Source organism: Pelodiscus sinensis, chromosome 2 (genome assembly GCF_052426305.1).
Source record: "Pelodiscus sinensis isolate ZL-2025 chromosome 2, ASM5242630v1, whole genome shotgun sequence".
Classification (NCBI taxonomy): Eukaryota; Metazoa; Chordata; order Testudines; family Trionychidae; genus Pelodiscus; species Pelodiscus sinensis.
This window is the reverse complement of record NC_143053.1, coordinates 263,664,838-263,680,639: the sequence shown is the minus strand read 5'-3', so window position 1 is coordinate 263,680,639 and position 15,802 is coordinate 263,664,838. Positions and strand designations below refer to the sequence as shown.

The window sequence follows — 15,802 nt, the reverse complement described above, 5'->3', positions numbered from 1 at the left end:
GAAGCACGTTGGCTGTAGAGCAGTGTTACCAGTCACGCTAGGACCCCCTGGGCTAAGCTGTTATTTTCTACAAATGGCCTTCCAACACCAGAAACGTCACCTAGCTAGGGCTGCGGGGGGGGTCCAAGTGCTTATGGAAGGGGGAAAGAGCAGCTCTCCGGCAAGCTGGAATGAGTTTTCAGCCAGAAGGGGCGACGGGGCTTGCGCGGGTTTGCAGTGGAGAGCGTAGTGGAAGGGCCGGAAAAGAGGCACCAACAGGCCGAGTCAGGTGCCACCGTCGCTTTTAGGTCCCGTCTTATTTGACATGGTCGGTTCATTCCCTGGGGCTCTCCGAGCCAGACTAGCCAGAGTGGCAGGGGGACTGGGCCCCAGGGACACGTGGGAATTTGTGGCTAGCCCAAGCCGTGAACCCTGGAGACGGGCCAGTGCATGAGCCGCTCCTGAAGCGGACCAGACGGCAGATCCTAACTCTCCAAGCCTGTGACAGCAGGCAGAGCGTCCGGCCCGGGGTGTGCTGGCACAGCGGTGTGGGGAGGGGGAGGAGGGACCGACCCCGGCTCTGAGTGTCCTGTTTGGGTTGGGGGATGCACAGTAGTGCTGTGATGGCTACCGCTCCCTTGTGCTCTTACCTACTAAGTCACCCGAGTGGCGCCTTGGGTCTACACTGCGGTGCAAGCCCAGGGCTAGTGGAACTCCCGTCCCAGACCATGGAGTAGAGGACCCAGGGCGTGAACATTAACACAGGGGGGGAGGTCTAGGTGGGATATTAGGGAAAACTCTTTCCCTAGGCGGGTGGGGGAGCACTGGGCTGGGTTCCCTAGGGAGGGGGTGGAATCTCCATCCCTAGAGGTGTTTCAGTCCCTGCTTGACCAAGCCCTGGCTGGGCTGATTGAGTTGGGTTGGTCCTGCCTTGGGCAGGGGGCTGGACTTGATGCCTCCTGAGCTCTCTGCCAGCCCTGGGGTTCCAGGATTCTGTGCTATTGCTGTTTTTACTATTTTGTGGAACCATTTACTTCAAAGACTTAACGCCGTCCGTAAATCACTGCAAAAAGCGGATACAAGTGTATTGAAAGCTGCACAATTGTTAGCCTCAGGTACGGGTTTTGCCATGTGTCAAAGTCAGACAGGACTCACAGATTTGTCAGACCGCTCTGTTTATTAGCAAAGCCGCTCTGCTAAATGCACCCAGAAGATGTGAGTGCCCCACAAGGTTCAAACCCCTTGATTTATACAGTCAAAAGAAAGCCAAAATTAACAGGATTAAAAGAGGGGCAAAACTTCACATGATTAGTGTGAGGCTAGTCCAGTATCTTCATTCCACATGAAGCACACAGCAATCTCCTGTCCATATCTCCCTGGTTATCTCAATTGCTTTCTCCCTAACACCTAATGTTCCTTTTCCTATTAACTCAGGCCCACCTGGCTAGCACTCTGATCTGCATACCTACAAACAACATTCACATACTTTTCTTCTTCCTGTTCAGAGACAAACAGTATTCCTTCAACTTATTCAATTATTACAGCATCATTCATCTTTCTCTTACAGTATAATTCTTTCTACTTTCACACGTGGCAGTTCGAAATGGTTATAGGTCCATGAAGCAGAGGCACTAACAGTAACAGAAAATAGAGGTGCCTCGCATATATTTGATGAGAAGTGTAAAAAAACCCAGGACGTTATGTTTTCATGAAACCAGAGGTAATGAAATCCATTTCAAAGGGAACGAGAAGTTCAGTGTGATTTGTGACACACTATTAGTGCAATTGCAGAGCAGAGGGGGCTCTCTGAAGAAAACTGTTGATTGATTTTGCATGTTTTTTGACAAGTATGGATGGACACACTAAAAGCCACTACAGTAAGAAATCAAGCGTGTGTCTACACTGCAGGGCTTAACTCGAACTAAGCTATGCAAATTGAACTACGTGAATCGGTAGCTTATTTCGAATAGGGAGCATGTACTTAGCACTTCTTTCACGACAGAGCACGCTTCCTCTGACTTCCCTCACTCTTCAGGCAATGAGGCTGCGTCTAGACTGGCATGATTTTGTGCAAAAGTGGCCACCTGTCTACACTGGCCGCGAGTATTTGCGCAAGAACACTGACTTTGTACTGTATGAAATCAGTGGTTCTTGTGCAAATACTCCGACGCTCCCGCTCAGGGATAAGCCCTCTTGCACAAGTATTCTTGCACAAGAGGCCAGTGTAGACAGCCACATTAATTTCTTGCGCAAGAAAGCCCGATGGCTAAAATGGCCTCAGAGCTTTCTTGCACAAGAGAGCGTCTGCACTGGCGCGGATGCTTTTGCGCAAAAGCACATCTCTTGCGCAAAGGCACATGCCAGTGTAGACGCCCTCTTGCGCAAATACTTTTAACGGAAAAACTTTGTCCGTTAAAAGTATTTGTGCAAAATCATGCCAGTCTAGACGCAGCCTGAGGGTTACAGGAATCGGAGAAAGAAGTCCTCCAGCTCAACAGGATTTTGACATTATTTCGAAATAACTGCCTGCTGTGTAGACGTGGACTAAGTTATTTCAGAGTAGTGTTGTAGAGTTGACGTATTTACCGTGAAGTGAATTTACCGAGAGGACATAGACACAAATCTTATGGAGGATGAAGTAAAACATTTCATTTGTTTTATCAAAAATGATAAGCTCTGTGCTTCGAGTTCCCCGATTGGTTTGTTCAGACTTGCACGTGTCGGTTTGCAGGCAACCTTCCCGAATGTGGATACCAGACTGGAAATATTTTCACCAACCTCTGTCACACGTGCTGGTGAAGAATGTTCTTTTTCTGTGTTGAAATGCATCAAAAATTCTTTGTGAAATACGACGAGTCAACTTTTGACAGGTTCAGCAGTATTGACAATTGAAAGTGCTTCCATACAAAATATTACTTACAATGACTTAACGGACGATTTTGTAAAGAAACCGCAGAAAGAAAGCAATCTGAATACATTTGTTTTCCAAATTGAATAAGTTTCTTCAGAAAAAGTTAACTTTTATTTTTCCATTGATGCATCATCTATACATTTTATTTTTATATATTTTTCATGTTAACTTAATGGAAATACAAGCTTCCATCCAGACTGTGCAAACTCCTAACGGCTGGAGCAGCCTCCTGCCTCTGCTTAGCGTGCGGGGTGGGGTTGAAATTTCCTCTGCGTGCCCACGCACGCTCGCATCTTAGGAGGAACTCCACCTCTTCCCCCAGCCAAGGGGGGTATGATAGATGTCTTTACAGTCATGGAGAAAGGGAATCAGGAAAAGCTAGTTACCTGTTCCCATAACACAAGAACTAGGGGTCACCCAATGAAATGAATAGGCAGCAGGTTTAAAACAAACAAAAGGGAGTTTTTCTTCATGCAGCGCACAGTCAACCTGTGGAACTCCTCGCCACATTATTGGATTTTAAGGGGAGAAGCCAGTGCTGTGCTCACTAGCAGGGCCCCACGGCCCTTGAGGTGGCCCACACAGCTGAGGAATGTGTCTGGGAGCATGCAAACCAGCCAGGGCGTAATGGCTGCCGGCACGTGAAACACAGCCAGGTCACTGGGCCATGTGACCGCTCTGGCCAGGGGGATGCCAGGAATGGATACGATGCCGTGAGGGCGTCTCCATCGTGTCTCCAGTCTTGCTGCTGATCCCGGATGCAGCCGTGCGAGGGACAGAGCCGGGGAGGAGGCTGACCCGTCCCGGCACAGGCTGGAACCAGAGACGGCTACGCTGGCCCTTGGGAACATCCCCGCTAGAGCCGGCAGCAAGACCTTAGTGACTGGCGCTGGGACGTGTTCCCCTGAGCAGCCTCACTCGCCGCCTTTGCTCTCTTCTCTTAATAAACCTTCAGGTGCTAAAGGACGGGCCCAGCGTGCGCCTGTGGGTACGATCCAGGGTGTGAACTGACCGGGGATCTGGGGCTGGTTCTTTGGGACCGGGAGGACCCGTTCGGGGTGGGTGAGATCGGTTCTAGAACCCCTCACCCGTGTTAAGCTCGGGGCTGATCGGGGCACAGGGGGAGCTGGGGTGTCCGAGGGGTTTTGCTCGTGGGGTTCCTGCTGGCGGGATCGGTAGCTGGAGCCCTCGGTGGGGCTGGTGTGTGGCCGGTTTGGAAGGTCTCCAGTCACGGGCTGTAAGCAGCCCTGGCGTTGAGCAATTCGCCCTGAGCGGACGCCCTCAGCAGTGCCAGACCCGGCCGGTCCACGACACTCCTTGCCAGAGGATGCGGTGAAGGCCGGACTTTAACAGGGTTCAAAAAAGAGCAAGTGAGATTCATGGAGGCTGGGTCCATCAATGGCCGTTAGCCAGGGCTGGGTCCCTGGCCTCTGTGTGTCTGGGAACAGGCGACAGGGGACGGGTCACGTGATCATTCCCTGTTGTGTTCCCTCCCTCTGGGGCCCCTGGCACTGGCCACTGCCGGCAGGCAGGACGCTGGGCTGGATGGACCCTCCCCCCCCCGGCCGTGCTGATGTTCTGACCGAGGCACCCGGGGGGATAGTGGGGCTGGCGCGGGCACAGGGGCCACCTCCCCCAGAGGTGCTCCACTTGGGATGGAGATGAGGGGCGGGGGGGGGGGCAGCCAGGAGACACAAAGGTGGCAGCTCCTTGGTATTGGTGGTGCACATCTGCACATGCCTTGGTGCACAGAACAAAATTTACTCTGCAGATGGGTGGACAAACTCGAGGGAACAGGCACGGACCCAGCTTAGGGTGTCCAGGTGTCCGGGATTGACCCAGACAGTCCGGTATTCTCGCCTTCTGTCTGGTAAAAAAACAATCAGAAAATACCAGACTCCTAAACTGTCCTAAACTGTGGCTATTTTCTGATTTTTTTTCCCTGCCAGGAGGTGACAATCCCAGACCCCTGGCACCCGACACACACTCAGCAACCAGGCCCGGCCCCTGCCCCGCACACCCGGTCCGGCCGCAGGGCCTGTCTTCTGGCTTGAAGCAGGAAAACAAGATGAGCTGGCAGCGAGCCCCAAAGCCTTAAAGGGGCCTGCTGGGTCTTTTCCCAACAACTTTGCCCCCCCCCCCTTTTTTCTCAACAGAATATCCCCCCCCCTCCCCCGGTGGGTTTTTTTGTTTTTTTGGGGGGGGGTGTTCGGTATTTTTGGTTCAACCATCTGGCAGCCCTCCCCCTGCGGGCCAGCCCCTCCCCCCACACAGGTCACCACGAGGGTCACCCCGCGGGGGGCTGGGCCCAGGGCCCTGCTGCCCCCCTGACGGCTCGTGGGCGCCCTGGGGCGCAGCCGGAGCCCGGCCCGGGTCCCGAGACCCCCCCGCTGGTGCTTCTGCAATCCGGGCCGCTCTGCGCGCGGGGGGGGAGCGGGGGGACCCCCCCAAGCCTGGGGGCGGGGCCCTGGGCGCAGCCCTGCGGGGGGGGGCTCCTGCCCCACGGGGGGGCTCCTGACGCGGGCCCGTGTCGCTGGGCCGGGGAGCGGGGCCGGGCTCTGCGCAGCGGCGGCTCCTGAGGCCGGGCCCGGGGCTCTGGGAGCGGGGTGCGGCCGGACAGAGCCCGCGGAGCCGCGCTGCGGGGACCCGGCCGGGCCATGCGGGCGCAGGTAGGGGGGGGGGGGGTTCGGGAGCCCGGAGGGGAGGGGTGGGAGCCCGGCGGAGGGGGGGGGGGGGGGGTTCGGGAGCCCGGCGGCCGGGGGGGGTTGGGAGCCCGGCGCGGGGGGGGGGGGGGTTCGGGAGCCTATCCCGGCGGCCGGGGGGGGGGTTGGGAGCCTGTCCCGGCAGCCGGGGGGGGGGTTGGGAGCCCGGCGGGGGGGGGGGTTCGGGAGCCTGTCCCGGCGGCCGGGGGGGGGGGGGTTGGGAGTCCGGCGGAGGGGGGGGGGTTCGGGAGCCTGTCCCGGCAGCCGGGGGGGGGGGTTCGGGAGCCTGTCCCGGCGGCCGGGGGGGGGGGGTTGGGAGCCCGGCGGAGGGGGGGGTTCGGGAGCCTGTCCCGGCGGCCGGGGGGGCGGGGTTGTTATTGTAGGGTCGCTTGGAAGCACGGGGGCTGCGGGATTCTGTGGCTCGGCCCCTTCCCCTTATGTGCTTCTTTTGGGGGGGTCTCGCCTACCAGCCGTGCGGACCAGCCTGAGCAAGCAGCTGCCTGAGAGAGTCCCAAAGGGCAGGCCTGGTGCCAGGCGTAGTCCTGAGGGGACCCCCCCGCAGTCCTGTGCCCCCCCAGTACTGACCCCGCCAGTCGCATCCCCCCGCGGGGTCGGCCCAGCTCCCAGTGCGGCGCCGGGGGCCTGTTACCCTGCCCATCCGGGGTGAAAGGCTGATCGAGACAGACCCGGGCCACCCCCCGCCCGCCCAGGTGTGCCGGGACAGGCCGGGCTGGGCTCAGCAGTGGGCGGAGGGCGGGTGGGCCAGGCCGGGTGTGTCTGATCGGCCCGGTGGCGTGGCAGGCGCCGGTGGCGTTCGAGGACGTGGCGGTCTATTTCTCGCCGGCGGAGTGGGCGGAGCTGGCGGATTGGCAGCGGGAGCTGTACCGGGAGGTGATGATGGAGAACTACGCGCTGGTGGCCTCGCTGGGTGAGGAGCTGCGTCTCGGGGGCAGGGCTCTCCGGCCCTGGGGGCTGCAGTGGGGCTGGCGGGGGGCTGCAGTGGGGCTGGTGGGGGGCTGCAGTGGGGCTGGTGGGGGGCTGCAGTGGGGCTGGCGGGGGGCTGCACTCCAGCGAGGGGCTGGGGCTGGTCCATCACTCCAGCCCCAGCAGGGAGATGCCGACGGGCAGGGGGTGCAGCTAGCGGGATGGGTGGGTGCGGCCTGTCCAGCCTTGCTCTGGGTGCTCAGTTTGCAGTGGACGAGGGGGCTGGGCGGCCGGAGAATGGCTGCTGGCCAGGTGCCCAGCTCTGAAGGCCGCGCGCCGGCAGCAGGACACAGAAGGAGGGGTGGCGAGGGGTGTGTACTGCCGCCCTTCCCGCCGCGCTGCCGGCAGAGCTGGGTGGGTGGAGAGCGGTGTCTGCGGCCCGGGAGCCCAGAGGTGCCTCGGCTGTGAACTGCCAGGCCCAGGGGTGCGGGTGCTGCCCATGGGACCCGGGGCCTCTTGCGGAGCTGCTGTCCGGGGGCTGCTGGCAGGAGAAGTCCCGTGGCGGCCGAGCCCTGGGTACCGCAGGACTCAGCACAGATTCCGGGGCTGGGCACGATGTGGCCGGGGGCTGGATCCGGCCTGGGGCTGCATCTGGCCGCTTTCTGTCTCTAGCCGGCTGCCTGTGTCACCAGAGGTCCAGGCGGCGGTGCAGGCTGCAGGATCCTATTGAAATGGCTCCCGGTCCCGGCCCTCTCCCGGGGGGGCTGGAGCCGTGAGCCCTTTGCTGTGTTTTTACATCAAAGCCTCTGGCCCCAGACAGCTCTGGGCGGAGGCTAGCCCTAGCCCCGCCCCTTCTGCCTCAGGCCCCGCCCCTTCTGACTGGGGTGGAGCTGGCCCGGGACCAGAACCGACATTGACGAAGTGCCCCCGTGTGATACGGTCGCCCGCCCGCCCGGCGGGTTCTCCCCTCGGACAGGCCCCGCGGGCCCCAGGCCCAGGGCGTCGGCGAGAAAAGCCAAGCGAGAGAAGGCGCCGCGAGCCTGGGACCATCAGTACTCGAGAGCGAATTTCCCCCTGCTTCCGGCCCCGGGGAAGGCCGCCCCGAGCCAGGTAACGGCCAGAATCGCAACGGCTCCGGGCAAGGGGGGACCAGGGAAGGGGCCTGGGCGGGATGCCAGCGGCGAGGTCTGAGGCCTCTGGGTCCCCGAAATCCTTCCTCAGAGGAGCCGGCCGCCCGCTGGCCCTGTCGGCGCCTTGGGTGGCTGGGTCCCCCCTCGCAGTGGGGTGAATGGGCTCCCGGTGTCTGGGCAGCCCCCTCTGCTCGGTGCCTGGGCCCCGTGGCCTGTGCCGCGGCGTTGGGGCGGGCAGTGAACTGGGGCGTGCTGAGCCCTTGGGGGAGGGCCGGGGGCTGGGGGTCCCGCCCCGGGGACGTGGGCCTCGCTGGGCTGTTTGCTCCTGGCCCGACCCAGGGGAGGAGGGGTCGGGTCTCGCCCTGTCCATGAGACTTCGCGGCAGCCGCCCAAGGTGACTGGCGATTGGCTGAGGGGCGAGGGCGGGGCTCAGCCGGGCTGCTCTGCGTGGCAGGCGCCGGTGGCCTTCCAGGACGTGGCTGTCTATCTCACCACCGAGGAGTGGGCGGGGCTGAAGGACTGGCAGCGGGAGCTCTATCAGGACGTGATGAAGGAGAATTACCAGCTGGTCAGCTCTGTGGGTAAAGATCCCTCGATTGGCGGCGGCGGCAGCGGCACGGGGCTCTGGGCTGGCGTCTGCTCTTCTGGAGCATGGGCACAGGCGCCCCGCTGGGCGTGGGGAGAACGGGGGCAGGGTCGGCCCGGCAGCCTGGGCCCGGTGTGTCAAGCACAGCAGCACCGACCCAAGCCAGCCAGAGCGGCGGGTCCCGACTGGGGCTGGGTAGCTAGGCTGCCTGTCAGATAAGAACAGCAGAGCGGCCAGACGGGGTCACACCGAAGGCTCGTGCAGCCCAGTGTCCTGCCTGCCGACAGTGGCCAGTGCCCGGTGCCCCAGAGAGAGCGAACGCAACCGGGAACCATCACGGGAGCTCTCTCCTTTCGCCCATTTCCAGCCTCTCGCAAACACCAGCAAGGGACAGCCTCCCTGCCCAGCCTGGCTAACAGCCACTGATGGGCCTAACATCCCTGCATCTATCTCGCTCTGTTTTAAACCCTGTTATAGCCTTGGCCTTCACAACATCCTCTGGCAAGGAGTTCCACAAGTTGTCTGTGCACTGAGGGAAGAAAATCTTCCTTTGGTTTGTTTTAAACCTGCTGCCTATTCATTTCATTGGGTGACCCCTAGTTCTTATATTGTGAGAATTTTCCTTATTCACTTTCTCCATCCCTGTCAGGATTTTATTAGACCTCTATCATATCCCCCTTAGTCTCCTCTTTGCTAAGCTGAAAAGTCCAAGTCTTTTTAATCTCTCTTCATGTGGGACCCGTTCCAAACCCCTCATCTTTTTGTTGCCCCTTTCTGAACCTTTTCCAAGGCCAATAGATCTTTTTTGAGGTGAGGCAACCACATCGGTACGCCGTATTCAATATGTGGGCGTCCCATGGTTTTATATAGAGGCAATAAGATATTCTCCGTCTTAGTCTCTGTCCCTTTTTTAAATGATTCCTAACATCCTGTTTGCTTTTTTGGCTGCCGCTGCACAATGTATGGATGTCTTCAGAGAACTATCCATGATGACTCCAAGATCTCTTTCCTGATTAGTTGGAGCTAAATTAGCCCCCATCATATTATATGTCTAGTTGGGGTTATTTTTTCCAATGTGCGTTCCTTTACATTTATCCACATTACATTTCATTTGCCATTTTGTTGCCCAATCAACTAGTTTTGTGAGATCTTTTTGAAGTTCTTCACAGTCTGCTTTGGTCTTAACTACCTTGAGCCGTTTAGTATCGTCTGCAAACTTTGCCACCTCATTGTTTACCCCTTTCTCCAGATCATTTATGAATAAGTTGAATAGGATTGGTCCCAGGACTCACCCTAGGGGTACACCACTAGTAACCCCTCTCCATTGGGAATATTTACCATTTATTCCTACCCTTTGCTTCCTGTCTTTTAACCATTTCTCAGTCCATGAAAGGACCTTCCCTCTTATCCCATGACATCTTAATTTACTTAAGAGCCTTTGGTGAGGGACCTTGTCAAAGGCTTTCTGGAAATCATAAGTATACTAGATCTACTGGATCCCCCTTGTCCACATCTTTGTTAACCCCTTCAAAGAACTCTAATCGATTAGTAAGACAGGATTTCCCTTTACAGAAACCATGTTGACTTTTGCCCAACAAATTATGTTCTTCTAGGTGTCTGATGATTGTATTCTTTACTATTGTTTCGACTGGTTTGCCCGGTACTGACGTTAGCCTGACCGGTCTGTAATTGCCAGGATCGCCTCTAGAGCCCTTTTCAAATATTGGTGTTACATTAGCTATCTGCCAGTCATTGGGTACATAAGGCAGTGGGCAAGCGACCAAGGAGCTTGCGAACAGGTGAGTGCTAACAGGGAGGTTAGAGAGGGAGTTGGGAAGGGCGGGAGGTTCTCTTGTCTTTCTTTTTAAATCCCTTCTCCAGGACAGCAGCGATGGATGGTGATGGGTCTGCTGCTGTTACCTGCACAGCGTGTGCCATGTTTGTCTTCCTCCCGGAAGAAAGAACGGATTTCATCTGCACCAAGTGCAAGCTGGTCGACATTTTGGAAGAAAAAATTAGAGGACTGGAGGCCCAAGTGTCGACCCTGCGCTTGATCAGAGAGGATGAAGACTTCCTCGATAGAAGGCAGCGTTTAATCCTTCAAGCACGACAGGCAGAAGAGCCAGAGAGGGCAGTACGTGACCAAGAAGAGAACTGGCAGCATGTAACTTCTAGAAGGGGGAAAAGGCCAGCACGGGAATCCCCCGATGCTATAGAGGTAAGCAATCGCTTTCAAGCTCTCTCCACAGGCTCTGCAGTGCTGAAAGCTCTGGAAGGGACCTCACAAGGAAGAAACCAGAAGGGAACACCATCTACTGGAAGGCATGGGATGCGTAGTCCTAGGGATGGGGGTTCCACGGCCACCACGCCCAAAAGGAAACGACGGGTGGTGGTGGTCGGGAACTCCCTCCTAAGAGGGACTGAGCCATCCCTCTGCCGTCCGGACCTGGAATCTCGAGAGGTGTGCTGCTTACCGGGAGCTCGCATTCGGGATGTCACTGAGAGGCTTACCAAGCTGATCAAACCTTCGGATTGCTACCCCTTCCTGCTTCTCCACGTGGGAACTAACGTTACGGCCAAGAATGACCTTGAGCGCGTTACTGAGGATTATGTAGCGCTGGGAAGAAGGATCCAAGAATTCGGCGCGCAAGTGGTGTTCTCCTCCATCCTCCCTGTTGAAGGGAAAGGACTGGGCAGGGATCGTAGAATTGAGGACATAAATGCGTGGTTGCGCAGATGGTGTCGCAGAGAGGGCTTTGGTTTCTTCAGCCATGGGACTCTGTTCCGGGCACAAGGATTGTTAGGAAGAGATGGGATCCACCTAACGAAGAGAGGAAGGAGCATCTTCGCGGGCAGGCTTGCGAACCTAGTGACGGGGGCTTTAAACTAGGTTCGTCGGGGGATGGTGACCAAAACCCTGAGGGGAGTGGGAAAGTCGGATACCGGGAAGAAATGCAGAGAGGAAGGGACAAGAAAGGAGGACCCATGCTTCGAATGCAGAAGATAGGGCGCTCAGCTGGTTACCTGAAGAAGAAGTGGAGGCCCTGGCCCAGACCAAGAAATATGATTTAATTGGGATAACAGAGACTTGGTGGGATGACTCGCATGACTGGAGCGCTGTCATGGAAGGGTATAGACTGTTCAGGAACAACAGGCAGGGGAGAAAAGGAGGAGGAGTTGCACTATATGTAAGAGAGCACTACGATTGCTCTGAACTCCAGTATAAAGAGGGAGAAAAACCTGTTGAGAGTCTATGGGTTAAGTTTAAAGGAGCAAACAACAGCAGTGATGTTGTGGTTGGTGTCTGCTACAGGCCACCGAATCAGGTGGATGAGGTAGATGAGGCTTTCTTCGGACAACTGAGCGAAGCTTCCAGATCTCAGGCCCTGGTTCTCGTGAGGGACTTTAATCCCCCTGACATCTGCTGGGAAACCAATACGGCAGTACACAGGCAATCCAGGAAGTTTTTGGAGAATGTTGGGGATAACTTCTTGACACAGGTGCTGAAGGATCCGACCAGGGGCCGTGCGCAGCTTGACCTTCTGCTCACAAACAGGGAGGAACTAGTAGGGGAAGTGGAGGTGGGTGACAACCTGGGAAGCAGTGATCATGAGATGGTCGATTTCAGGATCCTGACCAAAGGAAGAAAAGAGAGTAGTAAAATACACACCTTGGACTTCAAAAAAGCAGATTTTGACTCCCTCCGAGACCTGATGGGCAGAATCCCCTGGGATGTTAACATGAAGGGGGAAGGAGTCCAGGACAGCTGGCAGTATTTTAAAGAAGCCTTATTGAAGGCACAGAAAGAAACCATCCCGACGCGTAGCAAGAGAGGCAAACATGGTAGGAGACCGGACTGGCTCACAGGGGAAATCCTTGGTGAACTTAAGCACAAAAAGGAAGCTTACAAAGAGTGGAAACTTGGACAAATGACCAGGGAGGAGTTTAAAGGTCTAGCTCAAGAATGCCGGGGGGTTATCAGGAAGGCGAAAGCGCAAATGGAGTTGCGACTGGCTAAGGATGTGAAGGATACAAGAAAGGTTTCTACAGGCATGTTAACAAGAAGAAGGTGATCAGAGAGGGTGTGCGGCCCCTAATGGATGAAGGAGGTAACCTAGTGACAGATGATGTGGGGAATGCTGAAGTACTCAATGCTTTCTTTGCCTCTGTATTCACAGACAAGGTCGGCTCCTGGACTTCTGCGCTAAGTGACGCAAGATGGGATGAAGATGGACAGCCCGTGGTGGGCAAAGAACAGGTTAGGAACTATTTAGAAAAGCTAAACGTACATAAATCCATGGGTCCGGACTTAGTGCATCCGAGGGTACTGAGGGAGTTTGGCAAATGTCATTGAGGAGCCTTTGGCCATTATCTTTGAAAAGTCGTGGAGATCGGGAGAAATCCCGGATGACTGGAAAAAGGCAAATGTAGTGCCCATCTTAAAAAAAGGGAAGAAGGACGATCCAGGGAACTATAGGCCGGTCAGTCTTACCTTGGTTCCTGGAAAAATCATGGAAGGGATCCTTAAGGAATCCATATTGAGGCACTTGGATGAGAGGAAAGTGATCAGGAATAGTCAGCCTGGATTCACAAAGGGCAAGTCGTGCCTGACCAATCTGATTAGCTTCTATGATGAGGTAACTGGCTTGGTGGACATGGGGAAGTCAGTGGATGTGATAGACCTTGACTTTAGCAAGGCTTTTGATACGGTCTCCCACAATATTCTTGCCAGCAAGTTAAGGGATTGTGGATTGGATAAATGGACGGTAAGATGGATAGAAAGATGGCTAGAAGGCTGGGCCCAGCAGGTAGTGATCAACGGCTCAATGTCAGGATGGCGGTCGGTTTCTAGCGGAGAGCCCCAAGGTTCGGTTCTAGGACCGGTTTTGTTCAATATCTTTATTAATGATCTGGATGAGGGGATGGATTGCACCCTCAGCAAGTTTGCGGATGACACTAAGATAGGGGGAGAGGTAGATACGCTTAAGGGCAGAGGTAGGGTCCAGAGTGACTTAGACAAATTGGAGGATTGGGCCACAAGAAATCTGATGAGGTTTCACAAGGACAAGTGTAGAGTCCTGCACTTGCGACGGAAGAATCCCAAGTATTGGTACAAGCTGGGGACCGACTGGCTAAGTAGTAGTTCTGCAGAAAAGGACCTGGGGGTTACAGTGAATGAGAAGCTGGATATGAGTCAACAGGGTGCCCTTGTAGCCAAGAAGGCTAATGGCATATTAGGTTGCATTAAGAGGAGCATTGCCAGCAGATCCAGAAATGTCATCATTCCCCATTATTCGGCTCTGGTGAGGCCACATCTGGAGTATTGTGTCCAGTTCTGGGCCCCCACTACAAAAAGGATGTGGACGCATTGGAGAGGGTCCAGCGGAGGGCAACCAAAATGCTGAGTGGGCTGGAGCATATGACCTACGAGGAGAGGCTGAGGGACTTGGGTCTGTTTAGTCTGCAGAAGTGAAGAGTGAGGGGGGATTTGAGAGCAGCCTTCAACTTCCTGAAGGGAGGTTCCAAAGAGGCTGGAGAGAGGCTGTTCTCAGTAGTGACAGGTGGCAGAACAAGGAGCAATGGGCTCAAGTTGCGGTGGGAGAGGTCCAGGTTGGATATTAGGAAAAACTATTTCCCTAGGAGGGTAGTGAAGCACTGGGATGGGTTCCCTAGGGAAGTAGTGGAGTCTCCATCCCTAGAGGTGTTTAAGTCTCGGCTTGACAAAGCCCTGGCCGGGTTGATTTAGTTGGAATTGGTTCTGCCTAGAGCAGGGGGCTGGACTTGACCTTCTGAGGTCTCTTCCAGTTCTATGATTCTATGAGAAGCTGATTTAAAGGCTAGGTTACAAACCAGAGTTAATAGTTCCGCAATTTCACATCTTTCAGAACCCTTGGGTGAATGCCATCTGGTCCCAGTGACTTGTAACTGTTAAGTTTATCAATTAATTCCTAAACGTCTTCTAATAACACTTCAATCTGTGACAACTCCTCAGATTTGTCACCTACAAAGGACGGTTCAGGTTTGGGAATCTCCCCAACGTCCTCAGCCATGAAGACTGAAGCAAAGAATTCATTTAGTTTCTCCGCAATGACTTGGTCGTCTTTAAACTCTCCTTTTGTATCTCGACTGTCCAGTTCTTCAGCAGGCTGCCTGCTTCTGATGTACTTTGAAAACATTTTGTTACCTTTGGAGTTTTTGGCCAGCTGCTCTTCAAACTCCTTTTTTGGCTTTTCTGCTTACATTTTTACACTTAACGTGGCAGTGGTTATGTTCCTTTCTGTTTTCCTCACTAGGATTGGACTTCCACTTCTTAAAAGATGCCTCTTTATCTCTCACTGCGTCTTTGACATGGGTGTGAAGCCACGGTGGCTCTTTTTTAGTTCTTTTACTGTGTTTTTGAATTTGGGGTCTACATTTAAGTTGGGCCTCTATTATGGGGTCTTTGAAAAGTGTCCGTGCAGCTTGCAGGGATTTTACTGTAGTCACTGCGCCTTTTAATTTCTGTTTAACTAACCTCTTCCTTTTTGCATAGTTCCCCTTTCTGAAATGAAATGCCACAGTGATGGGCTGCTGAGGGGTTCTTCCCACCACAGGGATGTGAAATGTTGTTATATTATGGTCACTATTCCCAAGCGGTCCTGTTCTAGTTACCTCTTGGGTCAGATCCTGCGCTCCACTCAGGACTAAATCAATTGAAATCCCCCACTATTATTGAGTTTTTTATTTTGAAAGCCTCTCTAATGTCCCTTAGCATGTCATAGTCACTGTCACTGTCCTGGTCAGGTGGTCAATAATAGATCCCTACTGCTAAATTCTTATTATTGGAGCATGGAATTTACTAGCCATAAAGATTCTATGGAACATTTTGATTCATTTAAGATTTTTACTGCATTTGATTCTTCATTTTCTTTCTCATACAGTGCCACTTCCACCTCCCTACCCCCCACACGACCTGTTCTGTCCTTCCGATATATTTTGTACCCTGGTATGATTGTCTCCCATTGATTGTCCTCACTCCACCAGGTTTCTGTGATTCTTATTAAATCAATATCCTCCTTTAACTCGAGGCACTCTAGTTCACCCATCTTATTACATAGACTAAAGGGCAACTAAAATGCTGAGGGGTTTGGAACGGGTCCCATATGAAGAGAGGCTAACGTGACTGGGACTTTCCAGTTTAGAAAAGAGGAGACTGAGGGGGGATATGATAGAGGTCTATAAAATCATGAGTGGTGTGGAGAGGGCAGATAAAAGAAAAGTTATTTATTAGTTCCCTAAATAGAAGAACTAGAGGACACCAAATGAAATTAATGGGGAGCAGGTTTAAAACTAATAACAGAAAGTTCTTCACACAGCGTGTAGTCAACCTGTGGAACTCCTTGCCAGAGGAGGCTGTGAAGGCTAGGACTTGAACAGAGTTTAAAGAGAAGCTAGATAATTTCATGGAGGTTAGGTCCATAACAGGCTATTAGCCAGGGGATAAAATGGTGTCCTTGGCCTCTGTCTGTCAGAGGCTGGAGAGGGATGGCAGGAGACAAATCGCTTGATCGTTGTCTTCGGTCCACCCCCT

At 54.5% G+C, this 15,802-nt stretch overlaps 1 protein-coding gene across 1 annotated transcript in view; it reads left to right on the top strand.

The window, feature by feature from the left end:
- Positions 1-5,170: 5,170 nt before the first annotated feature.
- Positions 5,171-15,802, top strand: part of LOC102450112 (uncharacterized) — a 44,524-nt gene continuing 33,892 nt past the window's right edge. The window contains exons 1-4 of the mRNA XM_089776040.1: positions 5,171-5,559; positions 6,394-6,520; positions 7,493-7,626; positions 8,101-8,223. Of these exons, the coding sequence (XP_089632166.1) occupies positions 5,548-5,559; positions 6,394-6,520; positions 7,493-7,626; positions 8,101-8,223 (396 nt within the window). The 5' untranslated portion in view covers positions 5,171-5,547. The remainder of the gene's footprint in view (positions 5,560-6,393; positions 6,521-7,492; positions 7,627-8,100; positions 8,224-15,802) is intronic.